The sequence below is a fragment of the Aspergillus fischeri genome, genomic scaffold (assembly GCF_000149645.3).
Source record: "Aspergillus fischeri NRRL 181 1099437636249 genomic scaffold, whole genome shotgun sequence".
Taxonomy (NCBI): domain Eukaryota; kingdom Fungi; phylum Ascomycota; class Eurotiomycetes; order Eurotiales; family Aspergillaceae; genus Aspergillus; species Aspergillus fischeri.
This window is the reverse complement of record NW_001509770.1, coordinates 3840569-3855610: the sequence shown is the minus strand read 5'-3', so window position 1 is coordinate 3855610 and position 15042 is coordinate 3840569. Positions and strand designations below refer to the sequence as shown.

At 50.4% G+C, this 15042-nt stretch overlaps 5 protein-coding genes across 5 annotated transcripts, besides 2 other annotated features; 3 read left to right on the top strand and 2 right to left on the bottom strand.

Moving 5' to 3' along the window:
* Positions 1-99: 99 nt before the first annotated feature.
* On the top strand, positions 100-1913 carry erg5 (C-22 sterol desaturase erg5; the record flags this gene model as incomplete). Its single annotated transcript, XM_001265262.1, has 4 exons — positions 100-259; positions 344-494; positions 577-1825; positions 1878-1913. The coding sequence occupies 4 exons, from the start codon at positions 100-102 to the stop codon at positions 1911-1913; spliced, it is 1596 nt and encodes a 531-aa protein (XP_001265263.1).
* A 1258-nt stretch (positions 1914-3171) lies between these two features.
* On the top strand, positions 3172-3911 carry NFIA_020730 (rhodanese-like domain-containing protein; the record flags this gene model as incomplete). Its single annotated transcript, XM_001265261.1, has 2 exons — positions 3172-3447; positions 3513-3911. 2 exons carry the CDS (start codon positions 3172-3174, stop codon positions 3909-3911), a joined length of 675 nt encoding a protein of 224 aa, XP_001265262.1.
* A 612-nt stretch (positions 3912-4523) lies between these two features.
* Positions 4524-7873, bottom strand: NFIA_020720 (putative mitochondrial translation initiation factor IF-2; the record flags this gene model as incomplete). The annotated part of the gene is made up of 3 exons (XM_001265260.1): positions 4524-4767; positions 4823-7344; positions 7421-7873. 3 exons carry the CDS (start codon positions 7871-7873, stop codon positions 4524-4526), a joined length of 3219 nt encoding a protein of 1072 aa, XP_001265261.1.
* Positions 6690-6726: a microsatellite.
* Positions 7015-7083: a repeat region.
* A 695-nt stretch (positions 7874-8568) lies between the features above and the next one.
* On the bottom strand, positions 8569-12550 carry thtA (the record flags this gene model as incomplete). The annotated part of the gene is made up of 4 exons (XM_001265259.1): positions 8569-9998; positions 10307-11870; positions 11935-12049; positions 12099-12550. 4 exons carry the CDS (start codon positions 12548-12550, stop codon positions 8569-8571), a joined length of 3561 nt encoding a protein of 1186 aa, XP_001265260.1.
* Positions 12551-13654: 1104 nt separating this feature from the next.
* NFIA_020700 (TBC domain-containing protein) lies at positions 13655-15015 on the top strand (the record flags this gene model as incomplete). Its single annotated transcript, XM_001265258.1, has 3 exons — positions 13655-13883; positions 13933-14064; positions 14120-15015. 3 exons carry the CDS (start codon positions 13655-13657, stop codon positions 15013-15015), a joined length of 1257 nt encoding a protein of 418 aa, XP_001265259.1.
* Between the last annotated feature and the right edge of the window lie 27 nt (positions 15016-15042).

The window sequence follows — 15042 nt, the reverse complement described above, 5'->3', positions numbered from 1 at the left end:
ATTTATTAATAATTATTTATGATAACTACATCTCCCTGAATTTTTGGGTGTGAAGCCAATCTCCCTCCTCCATCCTTCCTATACCGCGTGCTATTCGACATGGCCAACGTCAACGGGAGCTTTGTCTCCCCTTCGGCTGATGCCACAATCTCTCCTCAGCTCTTCTACAACGTCGACTCTCTCTCTGCAGTTCTCAATGGTTTCACTTTCTGGAAGGCTCTGGCGACTTTGTTCTTTGCAGCTGTTATCTATGACCAGCGTAAGCAGGACCCGACCCGTCTCTATTGCGACGAGACCGGCACATGATATTCTGGACAAAATGACTGATTTTCTCCGGGTACAGTGCGATACTTTTATCTCAAGGGCTCCCTTGTTGGGCCAACCTTCAAATTGCCTTTCATGGGACCTTTCCTCCAGTCTGTGAACCCCAAGTTTCACGAATACAAGGCAAAATGGGACAGCGGCGAGTTGAGCTGCGTTTCCGTCTTCCACAAGTAAGATATAGACATCACCCTGAACGGGAAACTACATTTCCCTCCGTTTTCTGAGCTTGTTTCTGACAGCATCGCCTTGTAGGTTCGTCGTCATTGCGTCCACTCGCGACATGTCGCGTAAGATCTTTAATTCGCCAGCTTACGTCAAGCCTTGCGTGGTAGACATTGCGCACAAGCTCCTGGGCCCGGACAACTGGGTGTTTCTGGATGGCAAGGAGCACGTTGAATTCCGAAAGGGATTGAACGGTCTCTTCACCCGCTCGGCTCTGTCTTCCTACCTCCCCGTTATGGAAGAATGTTACAACAAGTACTACAAGCATTTCCTGGAGAAGTCCAAGGCCAACGATTACAAGCCCGAGCCTTGGATGCCCGAGTTCCGTGAGCTCATGTGTGCGGTCTCTTGCCGCACCTTCGTCGGTCACTATATGACTGACGCGGCCATCAAGAAGATTGCGGATGACTACTACATGATTACGGCCGCTTTGGAGCTGGTCAACTTCCCGTTCATCCTCCCCTTCACCAAGGCCTGGTACGGAAAGAAGGCGTCGGATATGGTTCTCGAAGAGTTTTCCAACTGTGCTGCCAAGAGCAAGGCTCATATGGCCGCTGGTGGAGAGGTCACCTGTATCATGGACGCATGGGTCAAGGCTCAGCAGGATTCTGCCAAATACAACGAGAAGATTGCCAAGGGACTCCCTGTGGAAGACTCTGAGAAGCCTTCTCACTTGCTCCGTGAGTTCACCGACTACGAGATCGCCCAGACTGTTTTCACTTTGTTGTTCGCCTCGCAAGACGCCACCAGTGCGGCTTGCACCTGGTTGTTCCAACTCGTGGCCGATCGTCCCGACGTTCTTGAGAAGATCCGAGAAGAAAACTTGCGCGTGCGCAACGGCAATATCAATGCTCCTCTCACTATGGATCTGGTCGACGAGATGAAGTACACTCGTGCTGTCGTCAGGGAGACTCTGCGTTACCGCCCGCCCGTTATCATGGTTCCCTACTTGGTCAAGAAGGATTTCCCAATTACCGACTCCATCACCGTCTCGAAGGGTTCCATGATCATTCCATCGGTGTGGCCTGCCACCCACGACCCAGAGGCGTACCCTAATCCCGACTCTTTCGACCCGGACCGCTGGATCACTGGCGATGCCGAAAAGCAAGCCAAAAACTTTTTGGTTTTCGGCACCGGTCCCCACTACTGCCTGGGTCAAACATATGCTCAGCTGAACTTGATTGCAATGATTGGAAAGGCCAGTCTGGAAATGGATTGGGAGCACGCTCCCACTCCCCAGTCTGAGGACATCAAGGTGTTTGCCACAATCTTCCCAGAGGTATGATATTCACCCACTTTTCTGTCTGCTATGCACTCTAACTCGGTTTTAGGACGATTGCCACCTCACATTCCGTCCCCGTGCATGATCTCTCTCATCACTCACGTGGTCTAGCCTTGATGTCTTGGTCGACACCGTCAGCAACACTGCATTCGCTGGCATTCTGCGAAGCATGAACGGCCAATTGATGATCATCCGGCGTCTGTTTCTATCCTGGAGATAGAGTGATGAGGACATCTTTCTTCCATTCAATTGTTCTATTATTCCATACAAAAGTCACTGGGTCTATCAAATTGCGGAAGAATGCCAGGAATGGAGATGTTCGGCATTCTTCTTGACGAACCATGCTTATCCCAGGGCTCAAGGAGTCCCGAAGGTATATGATATGACGCGATTCATGCGGAATCGTCTGCTTCAGTCAGAAAGCTGAAGCAATGGCATCTTTAGATTATGCTACTTAGTAATATTAATTATCCAGATTCTCCATTCTTGTCATGTTTGGTTTCGAGCACTCTTGTGCTCGAGGCGCATTTGGTTGTAAATAGATTTGCCTACATATGTATGAGTTCTGTTGTCAATGCTGATTGGCTTTTTCAGACCAATGTGCAATTTCAGTAGCATGTTCAGCATGATAGGCGTCATGGACCATGAGCTGTGCGGTGAGCTACCTGCGACAGCCATTGATCGTTTCAATTTGACGCAAGTGCACAAGTAGTCTTCAATGTTAAGTTTAACCTACTATTTTAGTACTGCTGCCAGGTTCATCATCCCACATTTCGTCGTACGTACACTTTACATTGGTGTTAGTAGCTTGGACGGCAGTTACGTTAACGGTAGGGAGTATATACATTTCCGTTGCAAGGTCAAGCCGTATTCAATGATGTCGACGGCGCACAACATCTAGGACTCCTGCCGCAAGACAGCAGCAAGAAACCAATTCAAATACTCATCCGGGGAAGTAATGGTCATAAAAACTAGAAATCAAGTCCAATGCGCTTCAACATCCTACTACAACCATTCATTGAGCCGAGCAAGATTCTGGGTCTGAAGCGGTAGGCGGTGATATTGCGGAAGATTGACATCACATCACCCACCGAACCCGGTGCCAGAAAGCCGAGCTACGGAGTACATCAATCGGATAGCTTCATCTCGCACATCCGGATATCTATCTGCGTGAGTCAGCTTGAGAAATTGATTATCCGTTCGGTAAGCTTATATTTATTTCTTTGTGATTTGTTTTTAGATATGCAAGAATGACTAAGCGAGAAACCCCCGCGGTGAACCTCTCTTATCGGCGCGGAGAACCATCGCTAACAACCATCTCAAGACAATAGATCACTACAATCATGGCCTCGGTACTCTCAATCCGGCGTCCCATCGCCGCTCTCGCAGCACGTACTGCAAAGCAAACCTCCCAGAAAGCGATCCCCCACGCCGCCGTAACGGCCCTTCTGTCCTCACCGGCCAGCCCGCGAAGCTACTCTACAGCGCCGAGGCCCCAAACCGCAAGGCTCGCGCTCGCATCGAGCAATATCAAACAGCATCTCTCACACCAGCAGCAGACCATCCGCCGCATCAACCACAACACAACCAAGCCACTCCGAAGCTGGAAGTTCGAAGACGTATGCCCTGTCCTCCCAACAGCCGCTGCACCAACAGACTCAACGCTAACAAATGACTTCTACAGATCAACGCCGCCCTCCCATCCGACCCTACCGGACCCCCATCACCCCCAGCAAGCCCGCAAAGGAAACTCATCCTCGTTGACGTCCGCGAGCCAGCTGAACTCACCTCCACCGGTATCATCCCCACCGCCGTAGCCGTCCCGCTAGCCTCGCAGCCCGATGCGCTCTTTCTGACGCCGGACGAGTTCGAGACACGCTTTGGGTTCCCGAAGCCTGGGATCGAGGAAGAGGGCGATATCATTTTCTACTGCAAGGCGGGCGTGAGGGCCAAGACGGCGGCGCAGTTGGCGGTGCAGGCGGGGTATAACCCGGACAGAATTGGGGTGTATGAGGGGAGTTGGTTGGATTGGGCTGATAAGGGGGGGAGAGCGGAGAAGTGGGAGGGGCCCGAACATGAGTAGGGCGTGCTATGTAGTAGTTGACTGTAGCGATGTCGATGTACTTGGGTTACCCTGTCAAGATACTGTATATAGGGGTGCTGATGAGCTGTTTACCAAACTGCGATTGACTACTGACTGATGCTGTTGCGATGTAGGCCTAGGAGGGATTGTCGGTCTACATTCTAAAGATATGTCCTATGCACTTACTGATACTATGGGTTAAGATATAGACCAAAGGGAATTCATTCAAAAGAAAATATCATTATAACAGAAACATGACAAGATACAGACCATATCAACTCATGTCATATACAGGCATATATCGCTTTTGGGAAATCAAAGTCATCGTCATTCTCCATGCAAGTCTAGCACTTTTTGACTTTTTTCTTCCTGCGGAGATCATTGCGCTTCGTTGATGAGGTAAAATAAAAGCCTCCCCAGGTTGAGGAAGCAAATGCTAATTGTCCACAAGCCCAAGTAGCCTCCTTTGAAGAACCACCACGGAACTCGCTACATACAATGGTGCCGTCTGTGCCGTAGTTGCCATCAAACCATGTCTGATAACCTCAAGCAACCAGGAGCATGTGGGATTGTGGGCTTCCAGCAGGACTGTCACACCTTGGACGAACTCAATCAAGGAATGTCGAACACGGGCTTGAGCTTCTTGATAAGAGCCCATTCCTCCATCGATACGTCGGAACGGTAGAACTCCTTGAGGGTGTCGATACTGGCACGGGAGATGTGCGAGTAGAGGGTGTCCTTCTCTTCCAGTTGACGGCCGTACATAGGCTGGTTGGCTCCTTCGATCTTGACGGCGACGGAAGGTTGGCCCTTCTTGCAAACCTGGATCGGCTTGTGGTCACGCTCAATAGACACACTGCATGGACCTGATTAGCAATAGGAACGTCAAATCGGGGTCAAAGTAAACTTACACTCTGCCAAGATCGATGATCTCCTTAGCACCCGTAGTGGGGTTGGTCTTCACAGCGGAAATTGGCGTGTGCATTCTCAAGCTGCCTTCAATAACATCCAGACCAATGACGATGGGGTCTTTCTTGTTGAAAACAGCAACGGGCCTGAGCACACAAGGGAAGACAGCGAGCAGCTTGCTCTCTTCCTTTCTCTTCTCGGTCAACTCTGCCATGTGCTTGGTGAAGTCATCAAATAGGTGGTAGATAATGTCGGCCGTGAAGATCTTGACGCCAACTTCCTCTGCGTATGCAGCCGCTTCCTTGTCCACCTTGACGTCGAAGCAAAGCATGACAGCGTACTCCTTCGCCTTCTCCAACATGGTACCACACATCATCACATCACGCTTGTAGACAGGACCGATGGAAATGTTGGCGACAGGGATCTTGGAGACACGCAGGAACTCGAGCAGAGCCTCGAGAGAACCAAGGGTAGAAGCCTGGACACTGACACCACGCTGGTCACGGGAAACCTTGCTCAGCAGGTTCTCCAGATCGGACATGACTTCTTCCTCAATATCCTCCTCGTCGTCATCAGGTCCAACAACCATCAACCGCGAACCGGCGATGGCATGCTCGAGGTCGTTGGCAGCGATCTTGACACCAAGAGCGGCCTTGACCTCCTTGTTGTGAACATACTGCGACTTGAGACGGAGTTCCTTAAGGGGAGCTGGTGTCAGCAATGCTCGAATATTCGTTGCTATGGGGCCGTTTAGACCGCAGAGCACGATTCGATCACCCTCACGGAGAATACCGTTCGAAAGGACAACGTCAATGGTGGTACCAAGACCCTCAATAACCTTGACTTCGAGAACAGTACACTCAACTTCGGACAGGTACATGAGCGAGTTGGTCATACGCTCCTGAGTCAGGGTGGTCAACAGCTTCAACATGTCGGGAATACCCTCACCGGTGTGAGCGGAAGTGGGAACCAGGGAGACATTGCGGGCCATGGACTTGTTCTCATAGTAGAGCTCGGCGTTGAAACCTTGCTCGGCGAAGAGAAGCTTTGTGCGCTCAAGACGGGTGCGGAATTCGTTCTGAACACCCTTGCTCTGCATGGCCAAACTGTCCTGGAAGCCGTTGTTGTCGATCTTCTTCCAGCCATAGAGACGGTCAATCTTGTTCAGGGCCACAATGAAAGGAGTCTTGCGATCCCGAAGCAATCTCATGGACTCCAAAGTCTGAGGCTCGAGACCATGCATGATATCGACAACCAGAATGGCGATGTTACAGAGAGATGAACCTCTCGAACGCAAGTTGGAGAAAGACTCGTGACCAGGAGTATCGATGACCAGCAAACCGGGAATCTTGAAATCGAACTTGCCATCCTTGTTCACCACAGCGGTCTTCTGGCGCAAAGCGTCCACCGGGAAGTATGTAGCACCAATCTGCTGGGTAATACCACCAGCTTCGCCCTCTTGCACGTTGGTCTGTCGGATCTTATCCAGTAACTTGGTTTTACCGGTATCGACGTGTCCAAGGATACAGCAAATAGGAGAACGCAGATTGTCCTTCGAACGAGCGGCCAATGCTTCCTCATGCTGCTTCTTCCTCCGCTCGGCAGCTTCGGCCTTTCTTTGAGCGATAGCCTTCTTCGCGGCAGACTTCTCCTCATCTTCTGACTCGGATTCCGACTCATCCTCTGAATCTTCCTCGGATTCGGACTCATGCACCTCGGCCTTCTGTTGGGGTGCAGCTGCGGGCTTGGCCGCGCCGTTTGTGGCTGGCTTCTCTCCCTCGTCCTCAGAAGGAGCATCCCAGCTGTCCTTCACGTCTTCTTCGGCCTCAGCAGCCTTCTCCCAATCATCCACTTCGCTCTCCTCGTCACCAGCAGCAGCAGCGGCGGCGGCGGCGGCAGCAGCAGCCTCAGCCTCAGCTTTAGCCTTCTTCTCTTCTTCCTCCTTTTTGCGTCGCTCCTCCTCAGCCTCACGTTGAGCGCGAGCACGGGCAGCAGCAGCTTCGAGGTCTTCCTCCTGCTTCTTGAGACCCTTTCGCTTCCTGTTGTCGTATACGGGTTTCTTCTTCTCGATTCCCGGCTCCTCGAGACCAGCAACCTTACCCACACCGGCTGCAAGCATCTGCTTCAAGCGAAGTTCATTGCGCTCCTTAGCTTCCCTCTGGGCCTTGGTGAGAAGCTTTCCTTCCCTTCGGAGCTGCTCCTTCTTTTCCCTCTCCTTCTCCTTCTTCCGCTGGCGAGCTTCTTCCCTCTTCTTCTCTTCCTCGGCTTCGCGGCGCAGTCTCTCCTCCTCCGCGGCCTTTTCTTCAGCTAAACGTCGCTCTTCCTCTTCACGTTGTTTCCGGAGAGCCTCCTGTTGCTTCTGAATAGCGGCAAGATGGGCGGGGAGCTTCTTCTTCTTGCCAGGCGCCTCAGGAGCGGCGGCAGCAGGTGTGGGAGCAGCAGCGGCGGGTGCTGCCTCTTCTTTCTTCTCAGCCTTGGCAGGCTCGGCCTTGGGCTCGGGAGCAGTAGCCTTCTTCTTTAAGGCCTATACAGATATTCTAGATCAGCACTGTACTCACATAATTTGCAGGGGGCAATAGTGCACCAGACACAACACATACCTGCTCCCTCTTACGCTGCTTCTCTCTCTCCTTCTTTTCCCTCTCCTTCTCCTTCTTACTCTTCACGCGGATCTCGCCATCGCCTTCGACTGAAGCCGGGGCCGGAGGTGTAGCCTTCGCAGGCTTCTGGTTCTTCTTTCCGGCGAAAACGTCCTCCTCGTCGAATGTACCTTCCTCAGGCTGCTTGCTGGAGAGATCGACGACATCACCATTCGCCTGCTCTGTCGCATCCTCGCCCTCGACGAAATCGTTGACCGGCTTGCCCTTCTTGGCCTTCTTGTTTTTGTTCTTTCTCAGGGCAGCGAGGAGACCGCCACCCATGCCATCCTCTTCGGGGGCGGCGTCTGCAGTAGACTCCTCCTTAGGCTGCTCACTGACGGGAGTGATACTTTCTCCCAGCTCGGCCTCCCAGTCGTCATCCTGCTTTCTGTTTCCCTTCTTCTTTGGCGCCATTTTCTAAGTTGCAATGATAGGAGCGATCGGGGTAGTGAGTGCAATGAATCGATAAAAATCACCTAAAGACCTAAAAAGTTAGTATAAAGGCGATTTCCTTTGTTGTTGCAATAATCGTAAACGAGCAGTGGCGGGCACACGAACAATATCGATGTCTCCGAGCAGCGATCCGCGGCAACCGATTGAATCTGACCACGAGGAGCGGCGGCGAAAAAAGATGGCCGGCCGGAAAATCTCCTCAACGAGAGAAATGAAAAAGAGAGACGGTGAATACAGAGAACCACTTTTTTCCCCCCTCTTCTGGTGGTTGATAAGACTCGAGCGGCGGTCGGGTGCTCTTGGAGAAATAATAAGAATTTTGGGTTGGTTTGGTGGGGACTCCTGTTATGCGAGCCGAATCGCCGCCAGTTGGTGGCACGACACTGCCATTACTCGCCACCATCAATGACAGCCAGCAGAGCAATAGATTGTGCTTTGTGTCTGAAAGTTCGAGTCCCTTTTATTCAAGGCTAATACGATTTCATCTACTCAGGGCTTCCAAAGTTACTATGTTGAATCTATCTATGCTCTCCATGTATCGAATTATGAGAATGCTTTCATTGCTACTATTACACAAGAAGACGATTAGCGCTCTCTTCCCAACAATTCGAGAAAGGTCATAACTGGATGCATTGAATATGCTGTCTCTGTCATATTCAGAACTCCACTTGAACGGCCTTCTCCAACCATCTCATGACCTTTTCGACTTGGTCAGGGGATTCTCCCAGCAGATTGTTGGACAGCTCAGTGAATAGCTCCAGAGTGGCTTGAGCAGTGCCGTTTTCTGGAAAGGCTGCGTCTTCAAAGTCCTGGGTCGTCAACATTTTTGTCAAATAATCCGAACCACGCATCGCGAGGCGACTCAGTATATCGCCATCGATGTGCATGTGTGAGGGCTGGGGCTCTGCGATGCCATTCGTCGCCGGGTTGCGTCTTCGTTTCCTTTTGGGCGTGAAAGGGCATAGTATTGGATCTCTAATACAGAGATTCTGAAGTAGACGTAGCAAGCGCCACTCTTTCTCATCTAGGATTAAAAAGCGGTATGCTATCCCGTTCATAGCAGTGCCATAGTACACCTGGGATGAGCGAGAGAATGGGGATGGTTTAGATCCTGAGCTGAGCTTCATCACGGATGAGGGAAGATGTGCTTCACACAGCGCAACCGGCATCATCTTGTCGTTGTCCGTGATACCATTCTCTGAAAGTATGCTGACTCGACCGCCTCGGCTAGTGGTGATCGTCAAATTAAACTCACCACCAATGTGAATATGAGAGAGTCCATCATGCTTCTGACGATCGTAAGCATGGAGCAGCAATCTGTCTTCGGAGGATTTGAGCACCATCAGGGACTCCCTCGATGTCGACATGTATACATAAGGTTCATGGCAGCTTAAGGAAATCGCTGGGGAAAGCATTGGGTACCTCGCTGCTCGAACACGACGTGTCTGTGACAGCTTGGGCTCCAATGGTACGATCTCATGACCCGTCGAGACCATCAATGTGAAATCACCGTATGGAGCAATCGCATAAACAGGACTCTCAAATTTATGGATATATTTCACGGAGCATTCAATCCTCGAGGAGTCGGACGAGCTGCGGGACGCTTGTAGAAAAATGACTCGTCCCCGTTCTTGCTGCTGTTTCCTAGCTGTTCCGATGACAATGAAGTGGTATTCTTCATCACCTTTCTTAGGTGTCCATTCCAAGATACAACTGATCTTCTCCCCAGCCGCTCCGTGAGGTCTCCACGCCGAGTAACCGTCTTCAGAGACGTCAACGGCCTTTGAGACTCCGTGTTGCGTATCCGGCTCCACGAACTCAATGAAAGGCCGAGTCAGTCTTCTGATAGGATCAGATTCGGTGTCGAGTTCGGCCCGAGTGTACGCGACAATCAGGCTTCTCAGATAGTTGGAATAAGCTAACTTGCTTGGGCTTCCAGGTAGATCAATCCTTCGAGGAACTGTCTTCGCTGCGTGATCCAGTGTGCAAATCAAGAGCTGACCGTCGGCGATGCAGAACAAGGTGTCGGATTCGCCATCGATGTTTGGATCAATGATCTTTGCCATGGCGAAACTGTGGACGTTTCCTGGATGATACGCAGGCTACAAAATGTCAGGAGAAGCGTGGGAGTTGAAGATGGGAATGTAGTCTTACGTTATTTTGATCGGTGACCCATATCCTCTGCAAGTGAAGGTTAGGGTCTAATACGCCGTCTTTCCGTGAACACGACGCCTGCCAGAACCCATGTCCACAGGTCAACAAAGCGAAGTGTCCCCTACTTTGTATCTTGACAGAAGTATTCCCAATTCGTCGGCGGCTCGCTGGTTTGACCTCTAGGAAAAAAGAATACGCCTATTAGCGAAGCTCTGAGATTCAAAGTCAGATTCAACGTACCAATTGCACATTTCTTGTCACCATGGCCTAACGTCATCTCAAAAGGGGCAAAAATACCACTTCTTAACCCACAGAGTATTGTGTACTTCTGGGAAGGTCCGTCGGTGTCAATGGCGACTACAGCAAGACTTTCGATTGCTTTCGATAGGTCGTCCCCGTTTTCTACATCAACGGAAACTTCTGACAGGAGCATGGCTGAGTCTTCGAAGCTGTACATCAAGACTTTCCCATTGCCAGTGCCAACAAATATGAGAGTAAAGGTGCCCAAAACCTCAATGAGAATGGAGACAGGTTCATGGGGTAATCGTAAAGGCTGACCAATCTCGGATAAGTGAAGCTGGTCCTGTGAAATGTTAATATTCCTGAGAGAGAGGTGCATCTCATGTCGTGTTCGCACAGCAGACGCAATTAATGATGCCGAGCTGTGGACCGCAGCAACAGCAACACTTTGGTCAGAGCCAAACTCAAAGCGAGTCCTCAGAGTGGACTCATTGGCTGTACCCAGAAGAATCGCCTTCTCAGTGATTTGGACGAGTACGCCGGAGCTGGTGCATCCGGCTGCCAAGGTCTGGGTACTAAAGTCTAACCCAGAATCTGCTTCGTCTATAGCACACATCTCTTCCCCGAAGTCCGCAGACAGATACAGAAGAATAGAGGAGACGGGATCGGAGATCAATAAGTAAACACCTCCATTTATGTCATCCGACATTGTCCAAATATCCCTCGTGCTTGACAATTCTTCAAGGGAGACGACCAAGCCAATCTGTGCCTCCAAGCCATGCCGAAGTTCGAATATTGCACCTCGCCCATAGGAGGACGCGGAGCACACGAATAATCGGTCTCTGGCTGTGTCTGAGGACGACGAATCCTGGCCAGAGTTTACAATAACGGAATCCGTCACTGGGGACCAGTTGATGAATTTTTGGACACATCGAGGTTCGTCACGAGCCTTCTGAACAAAAAGGCCACCGTCTCCTGTGGTCCCAGCGGCCAAAAGGAGGTCTCCACCTTCATGACCAATATCGAGGATATCAAATGCAGCGTCGACGTCGCAGCAGAGTTGCCCCAGATGTGCTTGATTTTCCAGTTCACCTTCGTTGCCGATTCCCAGGTAAAAGACCCTACCATCCTCACGGCAAAGGTAAATGTCGTCGTGTCGCTGGTTATACGACCAATTGCGCAATGGCCTTGCCCAACGCGTCCACAGGGGTGCTTTTTTAGATTCGCGATCAGGCACAGGAAGAGGATAGCGACTGGGCTGTCTTCGTGGGTCAAGCCTATTCTTGTAGACAGCCATTGAAGTCGTTGTGATTAACATAAAGGAGGATGTCTTGGTCAACGGAATCAACATCGTGGGTAACGTGTCTTCAGGAGGAAGGAACCTCTTTGTAATTCTCGGAGACGCTTGTCGTATCGTCTCGTCTGCGTGCCATTCATAGCAGATAGCTTGCGTCACCTGATTCTGTGAGACCAAGAGCAGCAGGATAATTTTATCACCATCTTCGGCTTTCGGGTACAAGAACTCCATGAACAGGATGTCGCCTTCTACCCGGAAGAAGCGTTCCTATAGAAGTGTTGCTGCGGTGAGAATCCGGAATGAATATCGAGCGCTGCATTGAGGTGCATACCTCTGTGATCGGATCCAAGTGACTCGAAGCCATCTGTGACTGGAGAACAGGCGGCTTCTTCAACATGAATACTCCAAAATAATCGGCCGAAGCACTGACTGCTACTGCACGGGACCTTTTCAATCCATTAGACGGGTGGTTGCAAGTATCGAGATAAGACTTACCGCGGCTCCACCGCGATGTTCCGCCCAAATCTCTCGAATGTACTGACATCATTTGGTAAAGGTCGGTGATGGTGAATGAAGTGGCCGCTCGTTGACGAAAAATAAAGGAAGACTAGTTCTCTCGATGCAAGACTGAGAACCATTATTTGTGGTGGGAGTTCTTGCCGCGATCCAGGATCCGTGACAGCTGCTTTGCTGGCTGCCAGCTTCATCTGGGCCTCCCAAGGTAATTCTGTGCTCACATTGATGACCTTCGCTGCCATGATGTAGGAATCGAAGTCGGATTTTGAATTGACGTCTTCCAAGTGGACACCTGATAGCGCTTCTTTGATTTGTATGTGCCTTTCGCCAACAAAGACAACATCATTTTGGTGCTTGCTTCTCAAGCGCGCTGGTAGAATTAATTGGATGATGGGGCTGGATACCAGCGTCTGTGAGAGCAACCCAGCCATGGGTTTCGTAGTTGATGGTCCTTCTTGCTCTATATCCATTTGATCCATATCCTGTCGCTTGCTAGAAGCATCAAAACCTCGGTCAGACAGTGGAAGGGACATGGCGACTCGACAAAATCTCCAGCGACAACGATGCTGGCAATGATATGAAGGTGAATGGAAGACTCTCACGGAACGCTAAGTCTCGCACAGAGTTTAGTAGTCAAGTAGGTGCCTTTGTTCACGAGCCAGAGTAGTCTCAATGCCTGGTCCCATTTTGAGTCCGCTAGGGGAGCTTGGAGCAGTCACAGTATAGCAAAACTATATGTGGAGTGCAATAACACCCTTCACTTTTACTCTCGGATCCTAAGTCAGAACGATGAAACCGACCAGGAAAGGTTGATGAACGCCCTTTGAAGGGACTGCAACTGTGACTCAGATGATGCTTGCAGCAATTCAATTGCCACTACTAATTTGCCGAAGAATAGTCAGTATCCTATCCTATGCCCCTCCTTGTAGTTGCACCACTATTGTGGCTTGTACGGAGGAACCCGGCGTCTCTGCTCCTTCCACAGCTAAGCCACAGTCAACCCGTGATAGCATAGACCGAAACCAATGCCAATATCTTTAGATGGGAGATTTAAAAGGAGATTCACAGTTCCGCTCTCGTCAGAGCTCAGCAATATGTAACTGTTCCCTTTCCTTCTTTGGGCGGTGGATGGTTCAATCAAATCACGGGACATCCCATGATGGCGGCCTGAGGCCGGCAGGTTTGCCATTTCTGGCTGCGCGCATCAACTTAACGAAACTCGGAGCCTACGTTGATTACTGCCTTCAGATGCGCGCTTGGTGCTGTTCATCATCCTATAGACGGATCGTTGGTGTTGTCCAGGAATTACCAAAGTAAATATCCTCGCTTATGACAATGTTTCGTTTCCAATTCAGGAGGCTCATCTTCATTGCGTAATACCCAGCCTGTCTTAACCCTGCAGACAGGACACAACGCAAGAAGTGCACTTCTTATCTTGGCAGGCATTTGATGCCACAACCCTATCTCGATCTGTTAAGAGATGATATTCTGTGCCTCCTATTAAGGAGCGAGCTTTCATCCGTCCATTTGCCGAAATGGATGACTCTTCCACTACGCAGCCAGAAGGAACCCTGGACGAAAAACAAGGAGTACCTAGAAGCGATCCTACAGGAACGGTGTTGGATTCAGACAATGAGGATATCGCTCGGTCCAAGAAAGAGGAAGCGGTTCGAAAAGCATGCGATTTACGTGATTTAGATGCTCTCGTCTCGTATGCGACCTCTGAGGGCGGTCTCTTGAACGATGACCTCAGGCGATTAGCCTGTAAGTTTATAATGAACGGATGTAAAATATCTTGGTAACATCAAACTAGGGCCCATTTTTCTTCGAAGCGACAGAGATGTACAAGATTCAGATTTCGCATCTTGGGAACACCTGCCTTCGCATGGAGATGAAGACCAGGTCCAACTGGACGTAAACCGGTCGTTTGTGTACTATCCTCAATGTACAACTCTCAGGACCTGCAAATTCTCGCTATCGTTGGCTGAACTTATTCATAGGCGCTGAGGATGAACTGTTGCTGAAGAAGGATGAATTGTCAATTCTCATCAGGGGAGTACTTCGGAAATACCCGATGCTTTGTTACTTCCAGGGGTACCATGATATCGTGCAAGTACTACTTCTGGTTCTTGGTGAAAAGGAGGCAGCCCCAGCTGTGACCAATATCTCCTTATTCCGAATTAGGGACTATATGCTGCCGTCTCTCTCCCCTGCGCTGAAGCATTTGCAGCTTATCCCCGCGATTATCGAGAAAGCTGATCCGGCGTTGCGGGAGCACCTCGGAGGCATAAAACCATTCTTTGCCCTTGCAGCAACACTCACATTGTATGCCCATGATATCCAGGAGTACAGCGACATTGCACGACTGTTTGACTTCCTCTTGGCTACGGAGCCTGTCGTGTCTATCTACCTCTTCGCAGCGATCATACTCTCACGCAAGAAGGAGCTGCTGGAGATTCCTGCAGACGAACCTGAGATGTTGCACTTTACTCTTTCAAAATTACCACAGCCTCTAGATCTGGATAGCCTCATATCGAGCGCTATGCAACTGTTTAATGATTACCCACCTGAGTCTTTGCCTTTCGGGGCTTGGAAGAGGATCTCTCAGCACAGTGTGCTAAAATCTTCGCGGGACCCATTCAATAAGCAAACCAGAGACGAAGCGATACGACTGCTCGAGAAACAAGTACGACAACTGCATAACGAGGAACTAAGAGAAAAGGCCCTCACCTTCTTGTGGCATCACAGGAGGACGGTCGGGTCGGTGGCAGTCGCCATCTTCATCGGAGTCATGTCTATCTGGATCCGAAAGAAAGGGTTCGATACGCCCCTATGGTCGTATTTCGCTGGATTGAAAACGAATCTTCGCAAGTGGCTTCCTATGATTTCGATGTGACTGCGCTTTTACTATGGTGCCGACGAG